General features: G+C 40.5%; 1 protein-coding gene across 2 annotated transcripts in view; it reads left to right on the plus strand.

Annotated features, from left to right (window-relative positions):
• Positions 1-21,916, plus strand: part of IQCM (IQ motif containing M) — a 472,445-nt gene extending 450,529 nt beyond the window's left edge. For both annotated transcript variants that reach the window (XM_088827822.1, XM_088827821.1), the window contains exon 12: positions 21,813-21,916. In XM_088827822.1, coding sequence (XP_088683948.1) covers positions 21,813-21,916 — 104 coding nt within the window. The remainder of the gene's footprint in view (positions 1-21,812) is intronic.
• Positions 21,917-24,140: the final 2,224 nt, after the last annotated feature.

Raw genomic sequence — 24,140 nt, forward strand, 5'->3', positions numbered from 1 at the left:
ACTTTCATCAAGACGCTCTTTAGTTCTTCTTCACTTTTTGACATAAGGGTGGTGGCATCTGCATATCTGAGATTATTGATATTTCTCCAAGCAATCTTGATTCCAGCTTGTGGTTCATCCAGCCCAGCGTTCCTCATGATGTACTCTGCATATAAGTGAAATAAGCAGGGTGGCAATATACAACCTTGACATACTCCTTTTCCTATTTGGAACCAGTCCGTTGTTCCATATCCAGTTCTAACTGTTGCTCCCTGACCTGCATACAGGTTTCTCAAGAGGCAGGTCAGATGGTCTGGTATTCCCATCTCTTTCAGAATTTTCCACAGTTTATTGTGATCCACACAGTCAAAGGCTTTGGCATAGTCAATAAGCAGACATAGATGTTTTTCTGGAACTCTCTTGCTTTTTCCATTATCCAGTGGATGTTGGCAATTTCATCTCTCGTTCCTCTGCCTTTTCTAAATCCAACTTGAACATCGGCAAGTTCACTGTTCACCTATTGCTAAAGCCTGGCTTGGAGAATTTTGAGCATTACTTTGCTAGCGTGTGAGATGAGTGCAATTCTGTGGTAGTTTGAGCATTCTTTGGCATTGCCTTTCTTTGGGATTGGAATGAAAACTGATCTTTTCCAGTCCTGTGACCACTGCTGAGTTTTCCAAATTTGCTAGCATATTGAGTACAGCACTTTCACAGCATCATCTTTTTGGATTTGAAATAGCTCAACTGGAATTCCATCACCTCCACTAGCTTTGTTCATAGTGATGCTTTCTAAGACGCACTTGACTTCACATTCCAGGATGTCTGGCTCTAGGTGAACGATCACACTACTGTGATTATCTTGATCTTGAAGATCTTTTTTGTACAGTTCTTCTGTGTATTCTTGCCACCTCTTCTTAATATCTTCTGCTTCTGTTAGGTCCATACCATTTCTGTCCTTTATTGAGCCCATCTTTGCATGAAATGTTCCCTTGGTATCTCTAATTTTCTGGACAAGATCTCTAGTCTTTCCCATTCTGAGGTTTTCCTCTATTTCTTTGCATTGATCACTGAAGAAGGCTTTCTTATCTCTCTTTGATATTCTTTGGAACTCTGCATTCAGATGCTTATATCTTTCCTTTTCTCCTTTGCTTTTCACTTCTCTTCTTTCACAGCTATTTGTAAGGTCTCCCCAGACAGCCATTTGTAACTAGGGATAATTAAAGTACTTGTCACAGCCTCCAGTGAGCACTTATTGCCCCATCTCAATAAATATTAGCAATTATTATCATCATCATCGTCATCATCATTAAGTACCTGCTATGTATTTCAAAGTCTGATTGAGGGTTCAGCTAACAAAATATCTGACATGAATCGTCAGGTCAGGGAACTATTCCTTTGTTAAACAAGTCAAGTTATCTCCATATTTATTCCTTAAATTGATGCTTTTGAACTGTGGTGTTGGAGAAGACTCTTGAGAATCCCTTGTACTGCAAGGAGATCCAACCAGTCCATTCTAAAGGAGATCAGTCCTGGGTGTTCATTGGAAGGACTGATGCTAAAGCTGAAACTCCAATACTTTGGCCACCTCATGCGACGAGTTGACTCACTGGAAAACTCTGATGCTGGGAAAGGTTGGGGGCAGGAGGAGAAGGGGACGACCAAGAATGAGATGGCTGGATGGCATCACCGACTCTGTGGACATGAGTTTGAGTGAACTCCGGGAGTTGGTGATGGACATGGAGGCCTGGCGTGCTGTGATTCATGGGGTCACAGAGAGTCGGACACGACTGAGCAACTGAACTGAACTGAACTGAACTGAACTGAATCTATATATTTTTCACTAATAAATTTGCACTTTTAAAAAATATTTTTCAGTTTGAAAGGCAATGTGTGTGTCCATATGCTAAGTCACTTCAGTCATATCCGACTTTTTGCAACTCAATAAAGTGTAGCTCACTAGACTCCTCTGTCCATGAGATTCTCCAGGCAAGAATCCTGGAGTAGGTTCCTGTGCCCTCCTCTCGAGCATCTTCCTGACCCCTGCAGTGTAAAAATTAATGATAAATCATTAAAACAGTTTCACCATGTGTACTTTGCTCGTGTATTAACTCATTAACTCATTTAATCACCACAACAACTGTAGATAGTAATCTAGTCATTCTCCACATTTTGCAAATATAGAGACTGAAGCCTAGAGAGATTGTTTCAGGGTTACACAGATGGGAAGCAGCAGGGTGATGGTCTGAACCTAGGTTGTATGGCCCAGAATTGCTGTTCATAACCGGCCATTTAATGCTACCTGACTGACTCAAGCTCTGGAGTAATGCAGGCCTGGGTTTTCACTCACAGTTCACCACTTACCACAACCAGTTACTTAGCTCCTCCAATCCTGAGTTTCCTCATCTATTTAACCATTATAACATTAGTAGTTAGAAAAACAGAGAATTTTATTCCCTACAATTCAAGGGGGTAGAAATAGATTGAGTCTTACCCCAGAATCAATCATAGTAGAAAAAAAATTGTCTTTCCAGAGATATGACCATTTTTTTTTCTACTATGTTGGTTCTAGATGTATTATAGAAGCAGAGAGGTAGGGTGAGGACAGATTTCAGGAGCACGTGCATATTAACAACAAAGGAATAAAAGGAGAAGAGAGGGATGACTGGAGACACTTCTTGGTGTTTGGATGAAAGAGAGAAAAGTTTTTTTTTTTTTTAATTTTTTAGCAACTGCCATGAACGGTTAAATTTTTAGGATAGTAACCAAAATGATTTATAGGACTGATGCTGAAGAGCATTGATGAGCAGAGAAACAGAGTTAATATTTTTAAGGCGAGCTTCAGATGATATGTAAAAATAGTGGCTGTTGAAAGTGAAAGTTGCTCAGTTGTGTCTGACTATTTGTGACCCCATGGACTATAAAGTCCATAGAATTTCCCAGGCCAGAATACTGGAGCGGATAGCTGTTCCCTTCTCCAGCAACTTCCTAACCCAGGAATTGAACTGGAGTTTCCTGCATTGCAGGCGGATTCTTTACCAACTGAGCAACTGGAAGCCCATATTAGTGGCTGTTGAAAAGATGTCTAAATATTACTTTTAAATAATTTTTAAGAAGCTACGTTTGGGGCATTTTATTTTTTTAAATTTATTTTGTTGTTTTTTAATTTTTGTTTTATAATGGACTATAGTTGGACTTCTCTGGTGGCTCAGATGGTAAAGAATCTGCCTGCAATGTCGGAGACCTGGGTTCCATCCCTGGGTTGGAAGGATCCCCCGGCAGAGGGCATGGCAAACCACTCTAGTATTCTTGCCTGGAGAGTTTCATGCATAGAGGAGTCTTGTGGGCTACTGTCCATGGGGTTACAGAGTCGGACATGACTGAGCGACTAAACCCATAGTTGATTGACAATGTTGTGTTGGCTACATATATCTATTCTTTTCCAAATTCTTTTCCCATCTAGGTTATTACAGAATATTGAACAGAGTTCTCTGTAATATACAATAGGTCTTTGTGGGTTATCTATTTTATACAATAGTGTGTATATGAGCATTTTCTTATGGTGAGTAAAAATTAGAATTCTTTATCATTACTTTAGATTATGTCAGAAATGGGATCACATGAACCCCTGAATTATATTTGGGTAAATTGTGGGATCTGTAATCTAGAATTTTAAAACCAAATTGCTATACTCAGCATTAAAATTACTCTGTAGGGGATTTTCCTGGTGGCACAGTGGATCAGAATTCACCTGCCAAGGCAGGAGACACAGGTTCAATCCCTGGTCCAGGAAGATTCCACATGCTGTGGAGCAACTAAGCCTGTGAACTACAACCAGTGAAGCCCATGTGCCTTGAGCCCACATGCCACAACTACTGAGCCCATATGCTGCGAGCACAGAAGCCCGCTTGCCTAGAGCCTGTGTTCTGCAGCCAGAAGCCACCTCAATGAGAAGCCGCACACAGCAACAAGGAGTAGCTTTTGCTTGCTGCAACTAGAGAAAATCTGCACAAGGAATGAAGACCCAGTGCAGCCAAAAATAAATCAATAAAATTCTAAAAACTAAAATTACTCTATAATTGAGCCAAGAGTACATTTCACTTTTTTTTTTTTGGTCAAAGGATGCTGTAAAGAAGAAAGACGTTAAGGAAACTGAATTTGTGCTAATTACAATTATGTTTAGGAGGACCTACTTAAGACATGAAATGCCAGAAAGAAAGCACACCTATTCAGCATCACTTCAATTTACTATAATAAGAAAGCCTAAAGAAGTATTTTTAAAGTTTTCAATTGGATATGAGTTTTAACCAAGCCTCAATGGAGACCTAATTTTTGAAAGGTTTAAAATTCTTCTGTTCAGAGAATGTTCATATCAGACAAACATGGACCCCTGAGAATGTAAGTGCCCAGTGCTGTGGAAGTTGCACATCAAGATAATATTTTCTTGATTCAGAATAATTATAATAACTAAAAGATTGAGAAATTCATCAGAAGCATCAAATAGAGAAAAAGGACTTGGTCATGATGAGAACGTGCCACTCAATCTCTAGGGATGGGTGTCTTTGGAAGCATGAAATGCTAATATGACCTACATTGCTTAGAACTGGGGTTTTTCTATGAATTCAGCTCCACAAAAATGTTTCTGGGGTGGATCAGTTGAATTTATCTGTTCAGTTCCTGTGCATCTTTGAGAAAGAAAAATGCTGGATACTCAGCTTGAAAATTAACTTCCATGAATTGTCAGCAATAGTAGAATGAATCTTTCAGACTCAGGAACAATTTGATTGTGTTTACATAAGGAGTTTTGCATGGTAAAGATGTATTGACTAACCTTGATTTTCATCACAAAATTGGAAGCCCATCTGAGTTCTTGCTAGTGACACGAGTCTGACACCATAGTGACAACACAGTCTATAAAGGTAAAAGGTGATGTTATATAGCTCTAGAATGATGAAGTTTGGACAACTGGATACCCTTGGAAACAGAGAAACTGCAGGTAGGCTTCAGCACGCTGGAGATGGGTTCCCACCAAATAAGGTCCTTGTTGGTGGAGGTAAATGGGTTTTTCTTATCCGTATCTAGCCTAGACTTGGTCTTATACTGGAAATTATTATTTGCTTCCAGTGTGACAAAGTCGTTGTTACTGTTAGATTCTCAGGTGCAGGAAAAGTGCCTGAGCATTTTGGTACTAGGAAGTGGCCCCGTATTTACTTTGATGTGACGGGGAGTGCCATCTAGTGGTAAAGTATGACTCTGAGGGTACTTCCCCTGTGAACATCCTTCTCTAAGCCTTTCCACGAACGTGGATCCCATATGAAAAGGGATTAAATACCTTAATAAATATGCTTGCTGAGAAATTGTCATTGCCTGGATTCAAGATCTGGGTGAAGGAAACTAGTGGAACTCTACCAGCCTGAGTCTTTCAGTATTTCCAGATTTTCGCTCATAATAGAAGGGAGAGGTGAGATGGCAGGAAGTTTAGGCTGTGTGGATAGATGTCTAGAGTACACCAGAGAGAGGTACCTATCTGATCGATCAAAGAAGACTGAACAAAATGAAGAATTTCTGTTCCTCAGAATTTAACCTGGGGTATGTGTGTGGGCAGGGGAGCTAGCGTTGTGTGTTGAAAACCAGTCAGAATGGAGGAAAATTTTACATTTCACGATCTGTACATCAGAATGTAGACACATCTATGGTAAACAGAGAATATTAAGAAAAGGTTAGAGGAAACAATTTGCTAATCCATTAGAGGAGGTTATTTGCTTATCTGAAAGTTGCATTCACATAGCAAGCATACTACTTTAAAAAATGTATATACCCAATAAATAAATAAATATATGCTAAGGCAGATGATGATAAACTAATCTCTATCTCAGTGAAGGATGACCAAAAAAAAAAAAAAGAGAGAGAGAGACAGAGAAAATGGCAATGATAACAGCTATAATTTATCAAGAAGTTATGGTTCATTCAACTCTAAATCAAGTACTTTATATGTATTTGCTCATTAAATTCCTGTACTAATCCTTTTAGGTAGGTACTCTTACTATCTTCATTTTTCAGTTAAAGAAAAGCAAACTCATCTTCCCTAAAACAGAGAAATGCTAAGTTAGTAGTGCCAGTATCTGAATTCTGGTCTTTCTGATTCCCCAAATTGCTTTGTGCCAAAAATGTTGTGTTAGTTGCTCAGTTGTGTCCAACTCTGTGTCCCCCACGGACTGTAGCCCACCAAGCTCTTCTGTCCATGGAATTCTCCCCAGCAAGAATACTGGAATAGGCAGCCATTCCCTTCTCTAGGGGATCTTCCTGACCCAGTTATTGAACGCAGTCTCCTGGATTGCAGGGAGATTCTTTACCATCTGAGCCACCAGGGAAAGCCGTCACAGATCTAGACATCATATTTAAAAGCAGAGACATCACTTTGCCAACAAAGGTCTGTATAGTTAAAGCTATAGTTTTTCCAGTAGTTGTGTATGGATGTGAGAGCTGGACCATAAAGAAGGCTGAGTGCTGAAGAATAAAGCTTTCAAATTGTGGTGCTGGAGAAGACAATGGAGAGTCCCTTGGACAGCAAGGACTGTCTATACTAAAGGAAATCAACCCTGAATATTCATTGGAAGGACTAATGCTAAAGTTGAAACTCCAATACTTTGACCACCTGGTGCAAAGAGCTGCTGCTACTGCTGCTAAGTCGCTTCAGTCGTGTCCAACTCTGTGTAACCCCATGGACTGCAGCCTACCAGGCTCCTCCATCCATGGGATTTTCCAGGCAGGAGTACTGGAGTGGGTTGTCATTGCCTTCTCTGTGCAAAGAGCTGACTCACTGGAAAAGACCCTGATGATGGGAAAGATTGAGGGCAGGAGGAGAAGGGACAACAGAGGATGAGATGGTTAGATAGCATCACCAACTCAATGGACATGAGTTTGAGCAAACTGCAAGAGATAGTAAAGACTGGGAAACCTGTTGTGCTGCAGTCCCTGGGGTTTCAAAGAGTTAGACAGGACTTAGCAACTGAACAACAAAAATATCACAGGAATGTTTATCTCTTCCTGGTGAGGTATAGACCATCCTGCTTTGAAAAGTCTGTCCTTATCTAAATCCCATTGAGTTTGATTGGATTTCCGTTAGAGCTCAATTGGAGAAGGCACTGGCGACCCACTCCAGTACTCTTGCCTGGAAACTCCCATGGACAGAGGAGCCTGGTCGGCTGCAGTCCATGGGGTCTCTAAGAGTTGGACACACTGAGCGACTTCACTTTCACATTTCACTTTCACACATTGGAGCAGGAAATGGCAACCCACTCCACTGTTCTTACCTGGAGAATCCCAGGGACGGGGGAGCCTGGTGGGCTGCCATCTATGGGGTTGCACAGAATTGGACACAACTGACGTGACTTAGCAGCAGCAGAGTTCAACAGATTATGTAAAACAAATGGTTTGAACCTTTTTTTCCAATGTGCACATATATTGAAACATTTTAATTTTCTTGTGATTGTTTTCTCTCAGAGGACAATCAGCAGTCTGAGTCTTAACTCTGGTGTTGTCCTCAGTTCAGTTCAGTTAAGTTCAGTCGCTCAGTCGTGTCCGACTCTCCGCGACCCCATGAATCACAGCACGCCAGGCCTCCCTGTCCATCACCAACTCCCGGAGTTCACTCAAACTCATGTCCACAGAGTCGGTGATGCCATCCAGCCATCTCATTCTCGGTCGTCCCCTTCTCCTCCCGCCCCAATCCTTCCCAGCATCAGAGTCTTTTCCAGTGAGTCAACTCGTTGCATGAGGTGGCCAAAGTATTGGAGTTTCAGCTTTAGCATCAGTCCCTCCAATGAACACCCAGGATTGATCTCCTTTAGAATGGACTGGTTGGATCTCCTTGCAGTCCAAGGGACTCTCAAGAGTCTTCTCCAGCACCACAGCTCAAAAGCACCAATTCTTCGGTGATCAGCTTTCTTCACAGTCCAACTCTCACATCCATACATGACCACGGGAAACCCATAGCCTTGACTAGACGGACCTTGGTTGGCAAAGTAATGTCTCTGCTTTTTAATATATTATCAAGGTTGGTCATAACTTTCCTTCCAAGGAGTAAGTGTCTTTTAATTTCATGGCTGCAATCAGCATCTGCAGTGATTTTAGAGCCCAAAAAAATAAAGTCTGACACTGTTTCCACTGTTTTTCCATCTATTTCCCATGAAGTGATGGGACCAGATGCCATGATCTTAGTTTTCTGAATGTTGAGCTTCAAGCCAACCTTTTCACTCTCCTCTTTCACTTTCATCAAGAGGCTTTTGAGTTCCTCTTCACTTTCTGCCATAAAGGTGGTGTCATCTGCATATCTGAGGTTATTGATATTTCTCCCAGCAATCTTGATTCCAGCGTGTGCTTCTTCCAGCCCAGCGTTCCTCATGATGTACTCTGCATATAAGTTAAATAAGCAGGGTGACAATATACAGCCTTGACACACTCCTTTTCCTATTTGGAACCAGTCTGTTGTTCCATGTTCAGTTCTGACTGTTGCTTCCTGACCTGCATACAGGTTTCTCAAGAGGGAGGTCAAGTGGTCTGGTATTCCCATCTCTTTCAGAATGTTCCACAGTTTATTGTGATCCACACAGTCAAAGGCTTTGGCATAGTCAATGAAACAGAAATAGATACTCTTCTGGAACTCTCTTGCTTTCTCCATGATCCAGCGGATGTTGGCAATTTGATCTCTGGTGCCTCTGCCTTTTCTAAAATCTGCTTGAACATCTGGGAGTTCACGGTTCACATATTGCTGAAGCCTGGCTTGGAGAATTTTGAGCATGACTTTACTAGTGTGTGAGATGAGGGCAATTGTGCGGTAGTTTGAGCATTCTTTGGCATTGCCTTTCTTTGGGATTGGAATGAAGACTGACCTTTTCCAGTCCTGTGGCCACTGCTGAGTTTTCCAAATTTGCTGGCACATTGAGTGCAGCACTTTCACAGCATCATCTTTTTGGATTTGAAATAGCTCAACTGGAATTCCATCACCACCACTAGCTTTGTTCGTAGTGATGCTCTCTAAGGCCCACTTGACTTCACATTCCAAGATGTCCGGCTCTAGGTCAGTGATCACATTATCGTGACTATCTTGGTCGTGAAGATCTTTTTTGTACAGTTCTTCTGTGTATTCTTGCCACCTCTTCTTAATATCTTCTGCTTCTTTCAGGTCCATACCATTTCTGTCCTTTATTGAGCCCATCTTTGCATGAAATGTTCCCTTGGAATCTCTAATTTTGTTGAAGAGATCTCTTGTTTTTCCTATTCTGTTGTTTTCCTCTATTTCTTTGCATTGATCACTGACGAAGGCTTTCTTATCTCTCCTTGCTATTCTTTGGAACTCTGCATTCAGATGCTTATATCTTTCCTTTTCTCCTTTGCTTTTAGCTTCTCTTCTTTTCACAGCTATTTGTAAGGCCTCCTCAGACAGCCATTTTGCTTTTTTGCATTTCTTTTCCATGAGGATGGTCTTGGTCCCTGTCTCCTGTACAATGTCACGAACCTCCGTCCAGAGTTCATCAGGCACTCTATCTATCAGATCTAGTCCCTTAAATCTGCTTATATTACCTTGTCTTTTTCTATCACCCCTTTAAAGAAATATGATGATGAATTTCCATTTGAAACCTCGAAAATAGCTCTTGTGTTTCCATGTATAATATCTTTGTTCAAAGCCTCACTCCTACACCACTGGTCAGAAAATGACAGCCAAGTCATGGAAGCCCTCCTGGCCATTTCTATGTAAACCTGGCTGAAGGGCTCCTACCGAGAGTGGATGTCTTGTAATTGGGTCTGAAAGATCCAAAAAAGTTTCAGACAAGGTGGAAGAGGTTGGCATTCTTTGCCATTTTGACATGTATTTAGTCATGAGTACAGAGTACTTGGAGACAAGTAAGTTGTTCTAGCTGTCTGTTATACATTATGTTCCAAAAAGAAAGATGATACCATATTAAGAATTTTATTTCCATAGTTTATTACATCAACACTTTTAGGGAGAAAAATCATATAGTATCGATAGATACAAAAAAAGTCAATTGAGAAAACTGAACAAGCATCTAAATAAATAGATATGTAAGTAAGTAGCTAACTATGTGCTCAGTTGTTTCCAACTATTTGCAGCTCCATGGTCTGTAGCCTGCCAGGCTTCCCTGCCCATGGAATTCTCCAGGCAAGAATACTGGAGCGGGGTGACATTTCCTACTCCAGGTATCATTCCGACCCATGGATTGAAACTGCATTTCTTGTATCTCCTGCATTGGCAGGCAGATTCTTTACCACTAGCACCACCTGGGAAACTCTAAATAATTAAGTAAATAAAAATGAGCGAATAAATAAATCTGAGAGGAATCTAGAAAACTACATATTTAAGGTAGAAGCAGGAAATATAGTACTCAAAAAAAATTACAGAGGAAAAATGACCTCAGTTAGATATAAAAATTGCTAAGTCACTTCAGTCCCTCTTCCAGGGGATCTTCCCCACCCAGGTATCAAGCCCGCAGCTCCTGTGGCTCCTGCATTGCAGGTGGATTCTTTCCCACTGAGCCATCAGGGAAGTCCCATATAGATACTGCCACTGCTGCTAAGTCACTTCAGTCGTGTCCAACTCTGCGTGACCCCATGGACGGCAGCCCACCAGGCTCCCCCATCCCTGGGATTCTCCAGGCAAGAACACTGGAGTGGGTTGCCATTTCCTTCTCCAATGCATAAAAGTGAAAAGTCAAAGTGAAGTCGCTCAGTCATGTCCGACTCTTCACGACCCCATGGACTGTAGCCCACCAGGCTCCTCCATCCATGGGATTTTCCAGGCAAGAGTACTGGAATGGGGTGCCATGGCCTTCTCCAAGTGTCAAATAGATAGCCAGTGGGAAGCTACTGTACAGGACAGGGAGCTCAGCTCTGTGGTGAGCTCTGTGATGACCCAGAGGGTGGGATGGATGAGAGGGATGCTTAATTGGGAGAGGATGTACATTAACTTTATTGTGATAAGCATTTCACAATACCTGTGTATAACAAGAAAAGAGTTGACAGTTTTTAAACAACTGTGGTTTCCAATGAGTTGTTATCAAATGTTCTTCAGTCCATATGTGGATCAAGAGTTACTTATAGCCCAATACAGCATGCCATTGATGTGAGTCTTACTTACATATAGGAGTAATAATGATAACATTAGGTATGGTGCAAAGAGAAAGGAAGATAGTACAAGTAAAGCACTCAGCACATTGCCTGGCAAAGAATAAATGTACACAAAAGTGACATCCGTCATCCTTGGTCTTATTATTCTTTTTAAATGCTGAAATTATACATTTTCTAAAAGAATTTCACAGAGGTAAAGTGCCTTTCTCATCACATCATATTAGCAGGAACATGTCAATATGACTTATCCCCAGTGATATTATCCTTAATCACCTGGCCAAGGTATTGTTTGTCAGGTTTCTCTACTCACTGTTTATGGAAATAGGGAGATATATATAGAAATACTCTAGTAACTTTCTCCTCCTCCACCTTCTGCCATCTATTTATTGAAAGCATGTAACTAAGTCCAACTGACACTGGGGGAGGGAGTGGGGAGGACTGGAGGAATAGAGCTTTTTGCCTGGAGATGGGAGTTTCTACATAAATTGATAAGAATTACTAGATATTTTCATCAACATTTACTTATGTGTATTTATTTTCTAATACGAGTTATAATCTAAAGCTGAATTATTCATTGTTATTGTTCAGATTGTTCCAGCGTTAGACGTTGGGAGTGTTTTCAGGTTGGCTTCTCAGTTTTTTTAATGCTTCCTTAGGCCACACAAGCTTCTGCAGACTCATCTTGTATTACCTGCCCTACTCCTAGAACCAACCGTTTTTCCAGGAGTCTTGGTTCCCTTTATTGGAGAATAATATTTAGAGACCAAAATCCGGGCACTGCCTGTGCTCATTGCTCCTGAGGTATCACTGTTTCCAGGCTCTCTCAGTGGACAATTCTAGGAAGCACATACGAACGCAAACCCGTTTGTACACATAGTTGTAATCATGTCTGTACCTCTCCTTCTGTGTCAGTCCCTCTGCATTTGGTCTTTAGCCTCCAGAAGTCTGGTCAAAGCATTGTTTTCCAGTTACTTAGGTAAGCTCCTTCCCCTCACCCACCCCTTTCAGGGAGTTGACATGACTTTTGGTCAAACCTGTATTTCCTGATCGCATAGTATGCAGAGTCAAGTCTTTCACGTGGAAAATATTTCCCTGCTAAATATTTCCCAGACTGATTAAAATTAAAACTATTTCCCAGACTGATTTCTTTCATGTCAATGTTCTGTAAGCTCTTTTTCTGTCTTTTCTGTTTTTTATGATATTCATTGTTTATATTATGCCATCTAATTTTATCATTTATTCTTACTTTGTGTCAGGAGCCCATGTATAACAAGCCTGCTCTCTTACTTCCTTTCATCTTGAGAGACATCCCCAGAGTGATCTTTCCTCCTTGCCGGCCACTTGTGGTGTGAATCACACCATCTGGACCTTGCAGTGAAGTCATATATTCTGTTTGCTCCCTATCCTGACCTTAGAACATCCTTTAGTCAGACAGCCTGCTCAGAATTTCCGTGTCCCCTTGGGATGCTCCAGAGATCAGTAGCCCTCTTCACAGCACATCAGCCTACAGAGACATCACCTAGGCACTGCCCACAACTGCTGCTCTGGCGCCATATTGGCCCCATGGTGTTTCCTAAGTGATTTGCTGCCCCCTTCAAAAAAAAAAACCCTTTACTCCCAGATTTTCCCACCACCTATTCATGTTTTTTACCATTGAGGATTCCCATTTTCTCTTCCCCTAGGGCAAGACACAAGAGTGTAGGGTGTCTGGCCCTTTCTCAAGAGTTCATGGGTGTTTCCTCTTTCATTCCCCCACCAGTCTGTTAGTTCAGGTCTCTAAGTTGGAAAGCGTTCTCATGTAATCACACATTTTTCCTTACCATATGGCTCCATGTGCCAAGTTCTTCAGATTCCAGTTTCTTGAATCCCCCAAATGCTGCACATTCTGAGCAAAGCCACACTCTTCCAAGTAGAAGTCCTCCTTTAGAAAATATTGCTATTGCTTAAAACCTCCTTTTTGAAATTCAGCGGTGTTTTTTATTCTAGGATTTTTCTGCCTGAGGGTAATACATATCTGGAATGTCACAAAATTATTCACCTCATTTTAAATGGCTATGTTTATTAAATAGCTATGTTTTCCATTTCTCTTTACAGATAACTAATGAGAGAGCTGATTACTTAAAAACTCAAGAATAGAATATATATTAGTGTTTAAATTTTTTCACTATTTCAAGATTGATACTCATCAGAAATGAGGTGATTATTTTTAGTCACCCTCAAGGAAGCCATTGGTGTGTGCAAGTGTGCTGAGTCTCAGCCGTGTCTGACTCTTTGCAACCCTATGGACTGTACCTGCCAGGCTCCTCTGTCCAACTTGGATATTTCAAAACAATATCCAACTATATATACACATGTATGTAGTTGTCCTTAGGCATCCTTCAGTCAGACAGCAGGATATATGTGTATATATGACATACACATATATGTATCTGTAGATACATACATGAGGAGGGCATGGTAACCCACTCCAGGATTCTTGCCTGGGAGAATCCCATGGACAGAGGAGCCTGGAGGGCTACAGTCCATAGGGTTGCAAAGAGTCGGACACGACTGAAGCAACTTAGCACGCAGCATGCATGCAGATACATATATAGTCCCAAAACAGTGGCAGGTAGAATTTTCTACCTACTGTTAGGCAGCCTCTGGCCTCTTTGAAAGCAGTCCCCATAAGTTATTTCTAGCAGTTCTCCAAAGATATCTCACTTGTGCTCCCCTCTGGGCTACCACATGGACTCCCCCTGCTGTCCCCGCCCCAGGCCCTGGCAGTGCCGTACGCTGCTGGCACTCTGAAGTTCAGAAAGCCTGATGGGGGTGTCCTGCTGTGGCTGTGGCCACCAGTGCCTGTCCAGGCCATGCTGTGCTGGTCCCACGTGGGCCTGAGCCAGCCTACTGAGGAGAAAAGCCCCGCTCCTGGCTTTCGTACCCAGTTCCCTCAACTTCAGAGCACTGATGCCCTGTACCCTCAGCACTCTGAGAGCATGGTATAGGAAATAATAGCTGTCATTTGGGTATTCCTTTCACGAGGCTATAAACCAGACTCTCCCTGGGGTGGTGGGAGGGTGAGGAAGAAGGGAATCAGGAACACAAGGCAAAACCTTCTCAGCAAGAGGCAGCTCAGAGCATGTAAAACCACCCATCATCCCTGCCACGGCCACTGTCTTATGGACCAAGATGAAAATATTCAGCTTGCTCTTCTCGGATTAAGAGTTTTTCCCCGAGAAGATATCTTGGTCTCTCATTGCAGAGATGCCTAGAGAATTTATTCCTCCAGTCTTCTTGGATATATTTCTGTTTGAAATTCTAAGATGCACAAAACCAAGGTTCAAATTTGGATCTCTGTGATATGCAAGTATCAAATATAACTATGTCCTTAATTGTTTCTCATCCAGGACTATATTTTTTAACTTTTGTTTTATATCAAAGTATAGTTGATTACCCTGGAGGAAGAAATGGCAACCCACTCCAGCATTCTTGCCTAGAGAATCTCACGGAGAGCAGAGCCTGTCGGCTACAGTCCATAGTGTCGCACAGAACCGGACATGACTGAAACACACACACACATAACTGATTAACAGTATTGTGATGGTTTCAGGTGTACAGCAGAGTGATTCAGTTATGCATGTAGATGTATCTATTGTTTTTCAAATTCTTTGCCCATTTAGGTTGTTACGCAATATCGATCAGAGTTTCCTGTGCTATACAGTAGGTCCTTGTCGGTTATCCATTTTAAGACATAGAGAATGGGCTTGTAGACAAAGTAGGGGAAAGGGGAGGGTGAGGTAAATTGTGAGAGCAGCAATGAATATATACACTGCCATGTGTAAAATAGAAAGCTAGTGGGAAGCTTCTGTATGGCACAGGGAGCTCAGCTCAGTGCTCCGTGAGGATCTACAGGAGAGGGATGGAAGGGAAGCTCGAGAGGGAGGGCATGCATGTATGTGTATAGCTGATTCACTTCATTGCACAGCAGAAACACACATTATAAAGCAATTATACTCCCAGACTATATTTTTGCTTTATATTGACTAAGATAATTTTCTGGTGGGCAGGGCCATTACACTATGTTAGGTAGATACTTTCATTTTTTAAACTAAATGTCCATGACTAGCATAATAAAGTGCATTTTTTTTGTTTTCTTTCTGGATTAGGAAATGAAGGCCCAGAAAGGGCTCACCTCATGCCTTTTACACCACCTCCTAACATTTAGCATGAACCCAAACAGATAGGACTAAATAGATCCTCAGTACCCTAAATGTGTGTTTTATTTTCTAACACAATCTATGCTTGTTTTCTTTCCAAGTTGCTCTACAAACATTCATTTCGAAACACTGATAAAAGTAGCCAATAATGTAGAATATATATAACCTTGACTGGGTCAGAAAATGGCATGAAAAATCATAAAACAGACCTGTGAACATAAAAACATGGAAGTGGTTTAAAAGAAAACAGAGGGCAAAGCTTACTTTGAGCCTTTGGGGAAAATCTAGTTTCTGTTTTCTGAAAAGACAGTCTATGAAATGAGTATTAAGCATGTTGTCTGTTTTTATTGGATTATTTCCTCAAGTTGAAGTCATTTATTCAAATTATTGAATATCAGCAAAGATCTAACTTCTGATTACTTATTCATTATTTACAATAAAAGTGACTTTTACCGTATATTCCAATCTGCCGCTGCTGCTGCTAAGTCGCTTCAGTCTTGTCCGACTCTGTGCGACCCCATAGACGGCAGCCCACCAGGCTCCTCTGTCCCTGGGATTCTCCAGGCAAGAACGCTGGAGTGAGTTGTCGTTTCCTTCTCTAATGCATGCATGCATGCTAAGTCACTTCAGTCATGTCTAACTCTGTGCAACCCTATGGACAGCAACCCACCAGGCTCCTCTGTCCACAGGATTCTCTAGGCAAAAATACTGGAGTGGGTTGCCATTTCCTTCTCCATATTCCAATCTAGAAACTTGACAATGTCTAATATTGTCATTTTATATAAATAATATATTCTGTTGAAAATATAGATAAGCAGAAAGGCTAAAGCTAAATTATAATTCCATCCACTGTGAATATTTTGGTATTTGATTCTGTACATGGTTTCCTATGTGTATAACTTTAAAACAAAAACAAAATCCTGGATCTACGTGATATTGCTTTGTAAACTGCTTTTCTATTTAAAATGAATTATAGCATATAAGGGTTTATAAAATGTTTCTATGACATATTTTTTTCTTGGACAAGATTGATCAGCGCTTTTATTGAGGGCCAAGTTTAAATGTTAATAAAAGAGATTTCCAGAAGGTATAAAAAAATTGCAAATGTTCCTGAAATGGGTTCTTGTCATACAATAGGTGAACATCTCTGTAGAAGACTTCACAGAGCCAAAAAAAGAAACAGGGTGGCCTAATTACTGAGCACCTCCTGTGGAACAGGTGCTTTCCTTCTGGCATCTCACTTATTCTCACTATTATCCTACAGAGTAGATACAGTTACTGTCTCTGTTTTGTGTATAAGGAAATCCAGGACCAGAGAGTTGAGTCCTTTGCTTGGTTCTATGACATAGTTTAAAGGTCTTGGTTGAAGTTGTTTTCATCAAGAGAATTTTTTAATTTGTCCTTGGGACCCAGCAAACTCTATATTTAAGGTATTTTGGACCACACAGGTGACATGAACTGGGGCATCAAACAAATGGCAGCTTTGAGGCTCTGCTCCATCTACGCTGCCACATGAAAAAAGGAAAGTTTCCTTCCTCCCCTTCTTTGAAATTTTCTCTTCTCTTTTCTTCCCTTCCCTTTCCTTCCCTCCTCTCTCTTTCTCACTCTCTCTCTCTTTTTTTTTGGTATTATCCCACCTACTCTGATGGTGTAACTGTCTGGGCCCATGCCTTTCATTGTGGTCTCCTGCTGGGCTCCCCATTTTGAGTGAACTCTATGCTTTGCCTCTTGATGCTTTTCCCCTTACAAAGCTGAAGCTCAGACATCCAGTTCAGTTCAATCACTCAGTCGTGTCTGACTTTTTGCTACCCCATGGACTGCAGCATGCCAGGCTTCTCTGTCCTTCACCAACTCCCAGAGATTTCTCAAACTCGTGTCCATCGAATTGGTGATGCCATCCAACCATCTCATTGTCATCCTCTTCTCCTCCCACCTTCAATCTTTCCCAGCATCAGGGTGTCTTCCGATGAGTCAGCTCTTCGCATCAGGTGGCCAAAGGATTGGAGTTTCAGCTTCAGCATCAGACCTTCTGATGAATATTCAGGACAGATTTCCTCTAGTATGGACTGGTTTGATCTTCTTGCAGTCCAAGGGACTCTCAAGAGTCTTCTCCAACACCACAGTTCAAAAACATCAATTCTTTGGTGCTCAGCTTTCTTTATTTCTTTTTTAAATTTCCTTTTCTGATATCCAGGGCTCAGAAGAAAACCTCAGAACAACACCAAAAGTAAACTGGCTTTAGCACTTTGACAATATCCACTGTGGGTGCTTGCTAAGTTGCTTCAGTCATGTCCAACTCTTCGCGACCCTATCGACTGTAGGCCCCCAGGCTCCTCTGTCCATGGGATTCTCAGGCAAGAACACTGGAGTGGGTTGCCATTTCCTCCTCTAGGGGATCTTCCCAACCCAGGGATCAAACCCGGGTCTCTTATGTCTACCTGCATTGGCAGGTTCTTTAGCTAGGTTTACTAGCACCACCTAGGAAGCCCCAAATATCCACTAAGGTTACTCATTTTACTTTTTTTTTCTTGGCCTTTATTTTCTTCCTTTTCTGCCAATTCAGCAATACAGCTTAAAATATATTTACTATTTTATTCAAGATTTGAGTATTTTTAATCAAAACGATTGTTTTCTGAATCTATCTCACCATAAAAGAAAAATGAAGGTCAAGAATATTTACTTTGAATGATTAAAAATATACCATGTATACTTACATTTTTATCCTCCCTATAATGAATGATCCTTTATTTAATTGAAATATTTATGAAATAACAAATTATGCAATTTAGGATTCTGCTCCCAGTCCCACTTCAGATCAGCAACTAAGGCAGGCAATTTCTGGTAGGCAATTTCAATGTGTGGGATTTTTTTCCCCATGTCAACAAGCAATTCTCTGCCACCAGCTGGGAGTCTACAGTCTTACTCAGTTCTGGTAGAGTCTACCTGGAGAGAGTGTCAGCTCCCAGTCAGATCCCCTAGGCTCAGGGCTCCATCCCAGGAGACAATCTCCCATTTTAGATGCCAATTGATAGTAGGTCATCAGGACTTCACTGGTGCTAATGCAAGGGGGCTGGATTCTTTCCCTGGGCAAGGTGTTAAATCCCACATGCCACACATAAGAGTCTGCATCCTGCAGCTAAAGATCACACGTGCAACAATGAAGATCTTGCATGCTGCAACTCATACCCAGGGCAGCCAAATAAAGAAATATTCTTTAAAAAGTAGTAGATTATTAAGGTACCCACAACTTGTGCTCAACTTGGCTACAAATCAGAGATTCTCATGACCCCCTCCTCAGGTTGCATTAGTTTGCTAAAGCAGCTCACAGAACTCAGGGAAACACTTCCTTCCATTTACTAGCTTACTGAAGGATGGGATAAAAGATACCAAAGAACAGCCAGTGGGCGAGCTCAGGAGGGTGAGCTCTGGGAGAGCCCCCTACTTCTGTCCTTGTGGCATCACCCTCCCGGTCTGAGGATGTTTTCATCCACCTGGAAGTTTTCTGAACCTCACACTATTGGGATTTTTACAGAGGCTTTATCACATAGGTGTGAAAGTGTTAGTCACTCAGCCTTGTGGGACACTTTGCGACCCCCATGGACTGTAGCCCCCCAGACTCCTCTGTCCATGGGATTCTTCAGGCAAGAATACTGAAGTGAGTTGCCATTGCCTTCTCCAGGGGATCTTCCTGACTCAGGGATCGAACCCAGATCTCCTGCACTGCAGGCAGATTCTTTACCCTGTGAGCCACCAGGGAAGAACATCACACAGGCGTGATGGACCATTAATTCCATTTCCAGCCCTTGTCTCTCCCTGGAGAAGTGTTGGTGGGGGACTTAGAAGTGTTCTAAGCTTCTAATCATGGCTTCTAATCAGCGCCCTTCCAGGAGCCCACCCACTCACCTCATTAGAACCAAAGGTGCTCCCAACGCTGCTGTCACTTAGGAAATTGAGTTTTAGGAGCTTTGTGTCAGGAACTGGGGGCAGAGACCAATCGATACACGTTTTTTATTATCTCATGCAATTGTTAGTGGAATTTCTTTATAAAGCCTACCTATATTATAATTTCAGTATAAATAATAATTCAGCAACTATATTTTGAATACTTATGAACTGTCAGACACATTTTTAACTAATAGGCTTTATGTGTTTGAGGGATTTTAGGTTTATGGAACCATTAGTGGAAAGTGCAGAGTGTTCCGTTACACACTCTCACTTGCAACTCCCTCCTCCTGGTCCCTGTTATTAACACCTTGCACTAGTGTGGTATATTTGTTATAATTGATGAGTCAATATTAATACATTATTTTTGCAAACACATCTCTGTTCTCAAAAAAGTTTATCGGAGTGTAGTTGCTTTACAATGTTGTTTTAGCAACATTGTAAACATGGCAGTGAATCAGCTATACATATACACATATCCTGGCTTCTCGGGTGGCTCAGCAGTAAAGAACCTGCCTGCAACGCAGGAGCTGCAGGGGCCATGAGTTCGATCCCTAGGTCGGGAAGATCTGCTGGAGGAGGGCATGGCAACCCACTCCAGTATTCTTGCCTGGAGAATTCCGTGGACAGAGGAGCCTGGCGGGCTGCAGTGTACAGGGTTGCAAAGAGTTGGCCGTGACTGAAGAGACTTAGTGCAGCACAGCAAACACACATCCCCTCTCCTCTTCCTGGATTTACTTCCCGTTTTGGTCACCACAGAGAATTTAGAGTTCCCTGAGCACTACGTTTGGTTCTCATTGGTCATCTGTTATACACATAGTATCAATAGTGTATCTGTGTCTGTCCCGGTCTCCCAGTTCATCCCTGCCCCCTTCCCCCTTGGTACCCCTGTTTGTTCTCTATGTCTGTGTCTCTAGCTCTGCTTTGTAAATAAGATTATCTATACCAGTATTTTCATATGCCACACATATGCACTAATATACGTATTTGTTTTCCTCTTTCTGACTTCATTCTGTTATACATGTATCTCTTGATATATGTTTTTGAATCATTTTAGCAATCAGACAAGATGTATATTATCCCTATTAAAAAAAAAAACGAAGCTAAGATTATTAAATTTTGATTCATTCACCAGTGTATAAGAACAAGAGCTTTGACCATTATATTTACTTACTCTTCTATTTTACCTGCTTTGAGTAATCCTGTATTTCAGCTATTTTCTGCTTATTGAAATATATGCTTAGTATTGCATATTATTTAAAAATTTCCATAGGAAATCATTGTATCTTATCTTTAGAACAAATACTTATCTTGTATAACTGCTATATTGTGCTGTGCTTAGTCACTCAGTTCTATCTGACTCTTTGTGACCCTGTGGATTGTAGCCCTCCAGGCTCCTCTGTCCATGGGGATTCTCCAGGCAAGAATACTGGAGTGGGTTGTCATGCCCTCCTCCAGGGGATCTTCCCAACCCAGGGATTGAACCCAGGTCTCCCACATTGCAGGTGGATTCTTTACCTTCTGAGCCATCAGGGAAGCCCAACTACTCTATTAGGACACCAATTGGTGATGGCCTTTTTCTGTGATCACACCTGCAATGAAAATTATTATTACTAATTTTTTAATGAATACTCTGTAGTCTAATTTAGTCTTGTTATTATAAGCCTTGCTCTTTATCTAATGGCAATATAGATAAACATGAAAACAACAATGCTCTGCTTTTTGTTTAACAACACATTGTTGTTTATTTTCTTTTAGTAATGAGGAGTGTTCTCATAACTTTAAATATTCTTTTTGGTAGTTGTTTAAATTTTCATTTAAGAACAACAATAGTTCTTACAGGGCAAAATAGACTACCACGTCTGTAAATTAGTCCTGTGGGTAATGTTGTCTGCAGTAAATCTATGGCTTTATTTCTTTTTCTAAAAAATCTTTGCACTGGATCTTTGTTGCAGCATTCAGGGTTCTCTGACTGAGGTGTGTGGGCTCAGTAGTTTCAGTGTGTGGGTTTAGTTGCCCCAATCCATGCGGAATCTTAGTTCCCTAACCAGGCATGGAACCCATGTCCCCTGCATTAGGAGGTAGATTCTTAATTACTGGACCACCAAGGAAGTCCCTTTTATTTCTTATTTGAATTCATTTCATTAATAAAGATGAATCAAGTACAAGCCATCTCTACAAAGAATGCTTTGTATTGATTTGAATTATCAGTATCAGAACTGATTTCATTGTAAAGCAAAAGTTTCAAGTGTTGCTGTTCTTATGGTCAAACATATGTGGCATCTAACTTACTTCATGTATGCTGTATATTGGTGGAATCCAGATTCTGCCATCCTTTCTCTCAACTTTTTGGTTCAATGGTAATTCTTGCTGAATTTCATGTCATGATATATAATGTAATGAATGCACCTGAAGGAAATGTGCTGAAGTCAAATCTGTTTTAGCACCACCATAACTGATTCCCTATAACATTTGATGATTTCAAAAGCATGATACACTCTGTTATATAATTTAAAATTCATTAATGTAATTATTTATTTTGTCTGACAGTAAGTGGGCATCCAGTACTCAAAAGAGCTAACATCCGGATTGTTGGAAAGCTGGTGGCCGCATCTATAAGAGAAAGGAAAATGAGACAATGGTATTCATCATGAGAAGTAAGATAGTGTTTTCAAAACAATTTTGTTACCTTAAGAGTTGAAGATATCTCCCCAAAGACATAGATCAGCATTGGCCATGGATTAATTCTGTATCAACTGGAAAAAAGGACAAGCATCTTTGAACATCCAAAGAAGAACTTCAACAAGACGGTCTATAATTACTAAATGTCTTCAGATGAACCATTCATTGGATCTTTTTTATAAATAACATCTGTTTGATCATAAAGAAGTTGAAATCACATAGTATCAAGTATTCCTTTCATTGGACTCCAATTTGGTTTGTTCCAGTACCAATAAATGCTGTAAAAAAATTAAAATTCTTATTTTTGAACATTTATTTCCAATTTTGGAAATGATTTCTCAATGTGTGTTTTAAAATATATTATTTTATTAGTGTAGTTATCATATTATGTTTCCCCCATCTTATTGCTCACTTGAAAGCGAACAACTGAGAGTTAATATGTAGTATTCCTGAGTTACCTGCCTTACTTTGGAAAAGATCTGAAGCACAGTGGCTAACACCAGTCCCTTAAGAATCTTGAATTTAAATTTATCAATCTGTCCATCATCCATCCATCTATCCATCATTCCTTCCCTCGTCCCTCTGTTTCTCCTTTCATCTGTGAATAAGATTGGAGAAATAAGTGAAGGCGTGTACCTGGAGGAACATAATCCATGCACAGCATGGTGACTTGGTATGAATAAAGAGGCAGGGACTACAGGACAGGCGTTCCATTTTCCCAGTCCTTACCCTAATCTGTTACCTCTGTAATAGACACTTAGGTGTTTTCTTTTTTTAAAAATCCCTCAGACTTCTTCATGCAATGGAGTTTGCTGTAAATATGGAAATTACTAGAATGAAATCTTTAGAAAAGCTAATTACAAGAATCCTGTAAAGTCAGGGCACTAAAACCAGAACCAAGATGGACGAAAACACACGCTGATACTCTAATTAGAAAATGTTAACAGGAAAACATCTGATGGGGGAAAATGATTGCTGCAGCTAAAATAGAGAGGTTAGCTTATCTGTGAAATTAAATGATCTGTATTATCCCTGCTAATAATTGAGAAAGCTTCATTTTAAAGAGAAACATTTTACTTCAGTACTGAAAAATAGCTGGAAAATATACAGTTAAATAATCACGCAAGTTGAGTCCCAGCATGGTAACAGATCATCAGCTTGCTCCTTTATGTAGCATCATTAAGGTAAAAATTGGCATTTCTGCCTCCAGTATTCCAAAAAATTGAGAGCAAAACCATAGAATATAATGAAAGACACTTACAAACTAAAACATAAGATATCCTAATGAGTGCTGTGTAATGAATGCCACTATTTCAAATGACAAATATATTTATAGGAGAAAACAATATAAAAACAATATCACAACTACCTATTAACATAAAATATGAAAACTAAGCTATGATGATGACAATTGGGAGCAAGATGCTGAAGAAATTTATTTTTCCTTTAAAAAAGTGTGATTGTTCTTGTCTCATGTTTTCTACATTTGACTCTTCTTGATCTTTAGCTAACTGAAGTAGGACTCCTAGATGCCTTGTGGAGGTCTGATCCTACACTGAGTTCATTGACATGTCACTCCAGAGTTTAGAAGACAGTGTAAGGTCAGTGAAAAGGAGGCTTCACTTTTCAATAGTCAATTTCTATATAAAAATTGGCATTTGGTGCTCATCAAAGAACAAGAAATATAGGATATGCTCTAAATGTCCATTGTGTTTTTGAGCCAACTACCTGATGGAAGTCATCACTTATATGTAAATGAACTGTCAATGGCTTGCCACTGTTGGCGATTACTGGACTGTGAAGGGTATGTCTTAATAAGAACTGAAGCTCTTCACAGACTTTGATTTACTGGAAATAAAATAGAAAAGTCCTCTGAGACTACAAAGGACACTTGTTTCAGATAAAACGTCTAGACAGTAGCAATATATTTAGGGCTTTTATTATAGCAAAACTGCAAATTAGAATGGAGTGGTGAAAAAGTTCCTGTGACCCAGCTGAGTTCTAAAACACTGCTTCTGACCAGAGTAATACGATCTTTAAAATAGCTAAGCCAAATTAAGTAAAAGTGCATTAAGAAAATAAAGCAGAAACAGCAGAAGGTCAAGATTTAGGTTTCTTACATCTCTTAAATGATCTTTGTCTTATGTCTTACATTTTCTAATAAATCTATATTTTTCTAAATAAATGCAGCTATCA

The sequence above is a fragment of the Moschus berezovskii genome, chromosome 19 (genome assembly GCF_049115385.1).
Source record: "Moschus berezovskii isolate FMDL1 chromosome 19, NW_MosBer_1.0, whole genome shotgun sequence".
Lineage (NCBI taxonomy): Eukaryota > Metazoa > Chordata > Mammalia > Artiodactyla > Moschidae > Moschus > Moschus berezovskii.